The sequence below is a fragment of the Otolemur garnettii genome, unplaced genomic scaffold (assembly GCF_000181295.1).
Source record: "Otolemur garnettii isolate 467f Iridium unplaced genomic scaffold, OtoGar3 scaffold00067, whole genome shotgun sequence".
Classification (NCBI taxonomy): Eukaryota; Metazoa; Chordata; class Mammalia; order Primates; family Galagidae; genus Otolemur; species Otolemur garnettii.
Window position 1 is genome coordinate 8,544,174 of NW_003852462.1, and position 9,913 is coordinate 8,554,086.

Below are 9,913 nucleotides of genomic sequence, written 5' to 3' on the forward strand. Positions count from 1 at the left end.
GAGTTGGAGGTTGCTGTGAGCTGTAATGCCACGGCACTCTGCCCAGGGGGACAGCTTGAGGCTCTGTCTCAAAAAAAAAAAAAAAAAAAAAAAGTACCTCTTAACATAAATCTTGAAGAGTGTATAATGTTGCTTTGGATACATTTTAAATCTACAGATATGAGGCCGGGCAGGGTAGCTTGTGCCTGTAATCCTAGTACTCTGGGAGGCTAAGACAGGAAGATCCCTTGAACTCAGGAGTTCAAGACCAGCCTTAGGAAAAGTAAGACCCAGTCTCTAAAAATAAGAAAAAATTTGCCGGGCATTGTGGCAGGCACCTGTAGTCCCAGCTATTTAGGTGGCAGAGGCAAGAGGATCACTTGAGCCCAGGAGTTTGAGGTTGCTGTGAGCTACGCTAGTGCCATAGCACTATAGCCTGGGTGACACAGTCAGACTGTCTCAGAAAATAAACAAACAAACGTGGTATCCCACTGGGTATGTCACTGTACCTTTTCTTTCCACTCAGCTGTTTTCCCTTTTATCCTCATTGGTGCACTAAGCTTATGTTTGTTTTTGAGACTAGGTCTCTCTCTCACCCAGGCTAGAGAGCAGTGTGACATGATGACATCTCACTGCATCCTCTAACTCCTGGGCTCAAGTGATCCTCCTGCCTCAGCCTCTTGAGTATCTGGGACTACAGGCACGTAACACTTTATCTCTGGCTAATTTTTCTATTTTCTACAAAAATAGAAAAAGGATCTCGCTCTTGCTTAGGCTCATCCCAAACTCCTGGCCTCAAGTGGTCCTCTTGCCTTGGCTTCCAAAGCGCTAGGGTTAGAGCCTTGAGCCACCAGCCCAGCCTCCAGGTTGTCAATATGAACTCCGTAGCTTGTTCTTCACCTCGTTTTCCTATTGGCTAGTTTCTGGATTGTTTTGCTGTTGCAAACCTGACATGTGTTCGTGTCCGCCTTTGCACCTTTGAGAGCCAGTCTGGGATCTCTTCCTAGAGGTGTGGTTCTTCCATCTGCAGGTGTCTCCGGTTCTGCTCAGTTTCACCCGCTTGCCCTTCATTACAGCTGTGTGCATTCAGTGCACCACTGGCATTGTCCCTTCAGGCGAAAGTAGCACCTCTTTATAATTTCAATTCCCTGATTATTGGTGAGGTTGAGCATCTTTTTTCTGTATTAATTGGCAGGACTTGTGTAAACCTCCTTAGAGCACCCTCCGTGCTCAGTCAATGCCACCTCTCCTTCCACTTGGAAGACTGAAGAGTGAGTGGGGTGGCCTTGGGGCTCCTTTTGCTCTGCTTGACACGCTGCTATACACTAGGAGTAAAACGTTTTCTTTTTTTTGAGACAGAGTCTCAAGCTGTTGCCCTGGGTAGAGTGCCGTGGCGTCACTGCTCACAGCAACCTCAAACTCTTGGGCTTAAGTGATCCTCTTGCCTCAGTCTCCTGAATAGCTAGGACTACAGGCGCCCACCACAACACACAGCTATTATTTGGTTATAATTGTCATTGTCGTTTGGCAGGCCTGGGCTGGATTCGAACCGCCAGCTTCAATGTATGTGGCTGGCGCCTTAGCGGCTTGAGCTACAGATGCTGAGCCAGTAAAATGTTTTCGTTGGGGCCACGGTGTTTTATTAGGTCAAGAGTGTGAGTTAACATGCTTCGTGAGGCCCCAGGCTCAAAAGCACCCTAAGTTAATAACAGCTCCCACGACAGGTAAGGCATAATTAGGTGGGAACATGGGTTTCCAACTGGCGTACTTTCCTCTCAGGGTTTACTGCCTGGAAATGCGAGAAGAGCGGCAAGACCGACTGAGATTTATTGACAAGCAGCTGGAGCTTTTGGCTCAGGACTATAAACTTCGAATTAAGCAGATTACAGAAGAGGTGGAAAGACAGGTGAGAAACCAGGCAGAGGCACCTCGGGGAGGTTTGGACTCAGTCAGTGCTGGGAAAGCAAAACACCAGCTCTTTCTAGGCTACTTCTCAGCCCTCGGAAAGGAAGTTGCGGCCAGTAACACAGAGCCTCCCCTTGTCCACTTGAGTGTCTTGTGTGACCCTGGGCACATCCCCCTTTGGTGGCCTCCTCCTCTAGGCGTCATGGTGTTTGATCAGCCAGTCTCTCCAGTCCTTGTACCTTAAAGGCTTTGGTACCATGGGTCAGCTGGGAAGACTGCTGGTTGGAGAAAAGAGTCAGCCAGTCTGCTGGATAGCCCTGGGTGCCACATGACTGAACCACAGTCCCTGTCCACATCTAATGTTTTGCCTCCCTTTGCTGTAGGTGTCGACTGCAATGGCAGAGGAGATTCGGCGCCTCTCGGTGCTGGTGGACGAGTACCAGATGGATTTCCACCCTTCTCCAGTAGTCCTCAAGGTTTATAAGAATGTGAGTCTGGCTGGGCACAGTGGCTTACAGCTATAATCCTAGCACTCTGGGAGGTGAAGGCGGGTGGATTGCCTGAGCTCATACGTTCGGGACCAACCTGAGCAAGAGTGAGACCCCATCTCTAAAAATAGCTGGGTGTTGTGGTGGGCTCCTATAGTCCCAGCTACCTGGGAGGCTGAGGCAAGAGAATCACTTGACCCCAAGAGTTTGAGATTGCTGTGAGATGTGATGCCATGGCACTCTACCAAGTGCGACAAAGTGAGACTCTTGTCTCAGAGAAAAATGTGAGTTGTGGAGCAAGCAGCAGGTGTTTCTCGCTGGGCCCCAACAGTGGCTCAGCCCCGGGCGGGGGTGGCGGAGGGGGCCCTGCAAGAGTTCCTGAAGTAGTTGCTGTTCTCCTCACCTTCCTCTTCTGGCTGTAGGAATTGCATCGCCATATAGAGGAAGGACTGGGCCGAAACATGTCGGATCGCTGCTCTACAGCCATCACCAGCTCCCTGCAGACCATGCAGCAGGACATGATAGGTCAGTGCCATGAGAGAACTTGGGACCTGGGGCTGCCCAGAGATGGGATTCAGAGACCAAGCTGAAGACATAACAACTTTCCTTATCTGTCACCTTGTATGATGATTCAACCCAATACCTGCAGGTTCTGGGTATGTGTTGTGAGTTGATGCTGTGTGTAAATCCATCCTGTGTTACCACATGCAACTGTCATGGGCTGAGAATTAGCTGTCTCCTCAGATCCCCATGAGGCAGGGCTAGCAGGTATGGAGCCTCAGTCTGCACACCCAGGAGAGCTGGCCTGTCTGCCACGAGTGTGCCATTCTCAGTCCCACCAGCTGTTTGTCCAGTGTATGGTTTCCAGGCATCTTTGGAAGTAGCTGGTGGCCTTTGTTCCAGTGGCTGGGCCCTGGTGTGGCACAGGGCTTAACTGACCTGCAATTTCTCCATTTCTTTTCCCAATAGACGGCTTGAAACCCCTCCTTCCTGTGTCTGTGCGGAGTCAGATAGATGTGCTGGTCCCTCGCCAATGCTTCTCCCTCAGCTATGACCTGAACTGTGACAAACTATGTGCCGACTTCCAGGAGGACATCGAGTTCCATTTTTCACTTGGGTGGACCATGCTGGTGAATAGGTTCCTGGGCCCCAAGAACACCCGTCGGGCCTTGATGGGCTACAATGACCAGGCAAGCTAAGTTTCTCACTGCAGGTGCATCTGGGGAGGTCAGTGTGCACCCTGCCTTCAGATAGGCAAATCATTCTAAAACTGAGGTTGGCGGCTGTGGCAGTGTGTGCCAGCACGTGGTACATCATGGTCAGGATTTTTGCCACAGATCAACTTGGCCTTATTTTAACCAGTAGTTTTGTGAAATGACAAAATACTAGGTCTATTTTTTTCTAATACACATTAAAGTAAATATGTACCAACTAAAGTAGATGGCTATTAAAATATCCATCTATATATCACCATTTTAAAATTTAGATTTAAAAAACACCCATCTTGGGCAGCACCTGTAGCTCACTGAGTAGGGCACCAGCCCCACATATCAAGAGTGGCAGGTTCAAACCTGGCCCCAGCCAAACTGCAACAAAAAAATAGCCGGGTGCTGTGGCCGGCACCTGTAGTCCCAGGTACTAGGGAGGCTGAGGCAAGAGAATCACCTAAGCCCAGGAGTTGGAGGTTGCTGTGAGCTGTGTGACGCCATGGCACTCTACCAAGGGTGATAAAGTAAGACTCCTTGTCTCTACAATAATAAATAAATAAAATTAAAAACACCCATTTCTAAACTATTTATGTGTACTGCCATTTATACACATCTCACGATTTGGGAAACTGCCTAAGTGTGCCAAGGTGGACACTGCTTACCCCTGTAGTGTCCCACAGCACTCACAGGTCTGGTTACAAAGCTTAAATCCTTGCAGTGAGCTATGATTGTGTCACTGCACTCCATCCTGGGTGTGATCCTGTCCTTTTTAAATAAAAAAAAAAAGAAGCTTAAATAAAACTTCTGCCACAGTCGAAGCTTATTTTCCCCCTTGGAAATTGAGGAGCCACTCTTGTGTCCCTGTCCCAGCTTCCCTACCTTGAGGGTCATCAAGGGTTTGCATGAACGAGATACTTGCCAACATCCTTCTCATGGCTTTTCTCCAGGTTCAGCGTCCTGTCCCTCTGACACCAGCCAACCCCAGCATGCCCCCGCTGCCACAGGGCTCCCTCACTCAAGAGGAACTCATGGTTTCCATGGTTACCGGCTTGGCCTCCCTGACGTCCAGGACCTCCATGGGCATTCTCGTTGTTGGAGGAGTGGTCAGTGACAAGCCCTTCTCGGGAAGGTGGGGGGCAGAATGTGGGCCGGCGGGGTCTGGGGGCTCTGGCGGTGGCCCTGCATCAGCCCAGCTCTTCACAGTCAGCCCTGTATTTCCTCCTGTCTCAGAGATTCTTCACTGTGATCTCATGGGGAGCACTGACTCCTTGAGTTTCTCTCCCTTCCAACTGGAGATGGTCCCTACCCTTCTGGTCTCAGAGGGATCAAAGGAGATGTCCTCGGAGAAGAAACACCAGGGCTCCTTGGCTGTAGTTCTTGGGACAGTCCTGGTAGTGATAAGCCCAGGGGGTGGAGAGGTCACAGAGAGGTTCCACGCTGGGCTGACCATGTGGCTTTGCAGGTATGGAAGGCAGTAGGCTGGCGGCTCATTGCCCTCTCCTTTGGGCTGTACGGCCTCCTCTATGTCTACGAGCGTCTGACCTGGACCACTAAGGCGAAGGAGAGGGCCTTCAAGCGCCAGTTTGTCGAGTATGCCAGCGAGAAGCTGCAGCTCATCATCAGCTACACCGGTTCCAACTGCAGCCACCAAGTCCAGCAGTGAGTGGCCCCGTCACCCTGGGGGCCTTTACTCTAGTTGGGGCCAGCAGCCCATCTCCTTTCCGACCTGGCCTGGAGACCACTGGGTCCTGACATCATGGACTCTGGGCCTTTTAGTGTACAGGGCCAGTTGAGGCCGGGGATGGGGAGAGGGTCTCTCAGGGACAACTTATGTCCTGGACTGGGACCAGGTAGGTCTCTGGTCCCTGGGAGAGGAAGAGGGGGGAGGAGAAGGGATAGCCCTATTAAGAATTCTCAGAAGTTGCCACAGAGGACTTGGACTGTAGCTTGGTGATTCTCAGGCCCAGCCTGTTCCCCATGGGTGTCTTCGGTCAATAAAGGTCTATTGCCCAGTCTGGGCTGGGGGGACAGCACCAGTTTCCCTCTCCATATTGCTGTATGGCGGACCATTTGGCACCTGATGTTTTATTTACACCTCTTACCTGTGAAGTAGATGTTTACTCACATCTCTCTCCTCAAAATGAGGAAACTGAGACTTGAAAAATAGTCATGTGTCTCCTTGTCAGATGAGCAGCAGAGCAAGACCCGCTTGGGCCACACGAGGGTGCGCTGCTCTTGCCACTGCTTCTTCCACTGCTTAAGTCCCGATTATTCACGGTTTCAGCAGGAGGAAAGGAGCCTGCCGAGCCAGGACTGGCGCAGGGCAGAGCTGCTGGCAGGGTGTGGACTGCCCAGCCACTGCCCCCTGTAGGTGGACTTGGACCTTGATGGGGACCTTCTCATACAGACACTTGAGGGTTGATCCTGCCACTCTCTCCCTCAGGGAACTGTCTGGGACCTTTGCTCATCTGTGTCAGCAAGTTGACGTTACCCGGGAGAACCTAGAGCAGGAAATTGCGGCCATGAACAAGAAAATTGAGGTTCTTGATTCACTTCAGAGCAAAGCAAAGCTGCTCAGGTGAGGCTGGCCTGGGGGCTGGGGCAGTGGGCTGCATGTCCTGGGCATGGACACACCTCTCTGGTGGGGTTTTGGCTCACTCGTGGTAGTGGGTGCTGAAATGCCCGTACTGGAGGCTCAACAAGACTCAGCGTCTCTGCTGTCCAGGCGCTTGCAGGCAGTTACATGGCAGCCTGCATGACCCCAGGGGGCCATTGTGACAGCACGGAGAGGGTGCAGCTCCCAGGCACCTCTGTCTCACTGCAAGGCCTCAGGCATTGAACACTTGCGCTGTTGCTATCAATCTTCCACATCTCTTGAGGGGCAGATCACCAACTATTTAAAACAGGAAAATTGGTGCCTACAGCACTTGAGTAACTTGTCTGGAATCCCACAGTGACTGGTCAGGCTAGGAGTGGAGTCCTGGAATGCTTCGCTCTGAGTGCCTCTACACCCTGTACGCTGATTCTCTTGGCACTGGGCTCGACCCACCACACATACCTCATTAAATTTCTCTTTTACCCCATGAAGGGGGCCTAATCCCCAATTTACTCCCAGTGAAGCAGGTTACTTGGCTGGGGGCTGGTAGAGCCGGATTGGAGCCCAGATTTCTGCGGGGTCTCTATTGAGATGTGGAGCTTCCATTATCAGTTCATGCTGGAAAAAACATTGATGTGAGGAGTCAGGGATCCTGGCTTCTCTCCAGCCACTCGTGTTTGGCCAAATCACTTCATTTCATTGTTTTAATCTGTAAAGTGGGCTTTCTTAACCCAATCACAGAACCGAATGTAGAAGTCCTTGGCCTACTGCGGTGCAGTGGCTCATGCCTGTGATGCTAGCCCTCTGGGAGGCTGAGGCAGGTGGATTGCTTGAGTTCAGGAATTCGAGACCAGCCTGAGCAAGAGCAAGGCCCCCTCTGTACTAAAAATAGAAAAACTAGCCAGGCGTTGTGGCAGGTACCTGTAATCCCAGCTACTTACAAGGCTGAGGCAAGAGGATCTCAAGCCCAAGAGTTTGAGGTTGCTGTGAGTTATGATACCATGGCACTCTGCCCAGGACACAGTGAGACTCTGTCTCAAAAAAAAAAATAAAAAATTCCTCAGCCCACTCAGCCCATGATAACATCAGCACATTGGGATCCTGTACTTCCTGCCCCTGCCTGCAGGGTGCCAGAGCTTGAGGGGAGACGGCCTTGAGGGTGTCAGCCCCAACCCCCTGGGCGTTCCCTTCTCTTGACTGTGTGATGTGCCCCTCCTTACCCACCACCCCGGGACAGCCGTTTCCTAGGGACGTACTGTTCATACTGGGGACTCTGAGGGAGGGGGCAGGTATGTCTGCTGCTGCTTGGCAGCCATGGGGACAGAGTTGAACCTGTGTGGAAAGAGCCTTGTGTCAACACCTGATCCCTTTGCTTGACAAGCAGGAAAACTGAGTTCCCAGGGGTTGGGGACTTGCCCGTGGCCCCAGGTGAATCAGAGGTGGGCTTGTCAGGCATAAAAGCCTGACTTACAGCTTCCTCACCTGTAACCGTGTGACCTTGGGACGTTCTGTAACCTCTCTGGGCCCCCTTTTCCTCACCTGTAAAAGGCGAGTAAACAGGGTTATTAGAGGAGTACATGAGGATACTTGTCAGGTGTCCTTAGGAGGGCTCCTGCAAATAGGCCTACTGTGACCTAGGATGTGTTGTCATGGTCACATGTAACCATTTCTTTGCAGGAATAAAGCTGGTTGGTTGGATAGCGAGCTCAACATGTTCACGCACCAGTACCTGCAGCCCAGCAGATAGTGGGCGCCCCAGTGGGGCCTGCGTGGAGAACGGGGTGCTGCTAATGCCCAGCCGCGTGGGCTCCCCTGGGGGCATGTGTGGCCTTGCCCTGGTGCCACCATGAGAACGAAGCACCCACTGTCTCGTGCCGTTTTGAGCCCCTCCATGCTAGTTATCTCCCCTCCTTCGCCTGCCAGTGCTGGAAGATCTGGCTCACACCCCTAAAGGAGACTTTCTAACACGCCCATGGACAACATGGTACCTCCCAAGGAGTCATGTCAAGGCTTTTCTCCTGTCAGGTTGTCTTGATTGAAATTTCTGGATCGCTTGCTATGGTCTCAGCAGCTCAGCTTTGCAGGACGCCACATGGAGGCCCTCAGGGTATCAGGCAGACACCCCACCTTCCTCTGCCCGTGCACCCCACACACCTGGAAAGAGGCTGCCTTAGGGGTGACTGGATTCTCTTCCCAGAAGTATCAGAAAGTTCCGCTAAGACCAAGTCTGTCCCAGAAGGATGGTGGCTTGATACTAGTGGTCCTTCAGCCGCAGCACTTCCTCGAGTTCATTGAGCCCCCGCAGACACATCTGGGCGGTGAGGCTGCCTGTGCCCTGGGCTCAGACCCAGGCCAGCCCTGTGCTGGGAGGGTGGGAAGGTGGGTGGAGGCAGCTGGCGGAGCCTCAGGAGGGGCGTGTCAGGTGCATGGTGCTGTTGGAGTGGGTGGCCGGCTCCATGACAAGGAGGGACTTGCCCCTCCTTTGCTGTAGTTCTGGTCCTTGCCTGTGGTGACCTATGTTATTGTTAGTGGAAGTTGTTTTGGTGCAGGTGGTTAAAGGATGTAGTAGAGGGATGGAGGGTGAGGTGGGGACCCCAGTGGCAGGCTGAGGGGAATGGGCCGCACCCAGGATGGCTGGAGAACAGGCCCCGCATTTGACCTCGCTGTGTGAGGAGCTCATGGGCCCAAGCGCCCCCACTGCACTAATTTGATTCCACCACTCCTATGCCCCTTAGGAGACACGGCTCCACCTCCAACCTTAGCCATGCCCCAAGCTGCCCTTGGCCACCAATCAACTGGACTTCAGTTTCCTGTGCCAGTGACTGCAGTTGGCCAAAGGGGCAGTGTGGGAAGCTATGTGATACCTGTTCTCCGAACCTCCCTGGTCCCCAGAGCCTTGACTGACACACTTGTCCTCATGTTTACTTTGAGAATTGTTTCCTGTTGTTAATTTTTCGGATTGTGACTAAGTGGGGGTAGGCTCCTGTCACCAAAATGTTAACTATGTGGGGAAGACGGTGTTTGGGACCTTGGCAGCACAGGTCAGAGAGCTCCTGGAAGTAAGCAGCATCTCTCCCAGAAAGCAGCTCCTCAGGCAGGGGCCCCGCAGAGTGTGCAGCGCAGCTCGGATCTAGCCATTACCCAGCTCTGGGGAAGTGAGTTGGTGGCCCCTGGGCACTGGGGGGCACAGGTGACATGTGCTCCGCATACCTGCTTGTGCTTCAAACCCTCAGTCTACACTGTTGCGTGGGACAAAGTGATGGACTCTGGCAAGGTTAACCTGCAGTTAGGATGTTCTGAGTGTCTGCTGGGCCTGGATGGATGAGGCCACCTCACAGCCTGTCAGGGAAAATCAATGTCACACAATTCAAATGGGTTTTGTGCTCTTTTTTTTTGAAGAAAGAAAAAAATAAAAAACAAAGAACTTAGAACAAGCATAAGAATTTTTTTTTCAATGTTTCCCCTGGGGAATGAATGAAATTTCGAGCTTCTTACCCAATAAGTAAAATTAAATTTATACCACAGAGGGAGAGACCCTTTCTAAAAGAAGTGTGGCAGAAAGCACTTTATTTTAATGCTGCTAACTTTGTTCTCTGTTTTTGTGTTCATCTGCCAGACTGCAAGATGTGCTTGACACAGTGAGTTTTCTCTGATGTATTTAAGGTGATGTATTTGCCTGAAGTACTCCTGTATCATTGCTGATAATATTGGAAACAAAATAAAACCTAGTTAGAAAA

The 9,913-nt window shown here is 51.7% G+C and overlaps 1 protein-coding gene across 1 annotated transcript in view; it reads left to right on the plus strand.

The window, feature by feature from the left end:
* The window catches only part of MFN2 (mitofusin 2), a 27,947-nt gene extending 18,034 nt beyond the window's left edge, over positions 1–9,913 (plus strand). The window contains exons 12-19 of the mRNA XM_012807325.2: positions 1,759–1,885; positions 2,268–2,372; positions 2,795–2,897; positions 3,342–3,562; positions 4,528–4,683; positions 5,043–5,239; positions 6,024–6,158; positions 7,854–9,913. Coding sequence (XP_012662779.1) covers positions 1,759–1,885; positions 2,268–2,372; positions 2,795–2,897; positions 3,342–3,562; positions 4,528–4,683; positions 5,043–5,239; positions 6,024–6,158; positions 7,854–7,923 — 1,114 coding nt within the window. The 3' untranslated portion in view covers positions 7,924–9,913. The remainder of the gene's footprint in view (positions 1–1,758; positions 1,886–2,267; positions 2,373–2,794; positions 2,898–3,341; positions 3,563–4,527; positions 4,684–5,042; positions 5,240–6,023; positions 6,159–7,853) is intronic.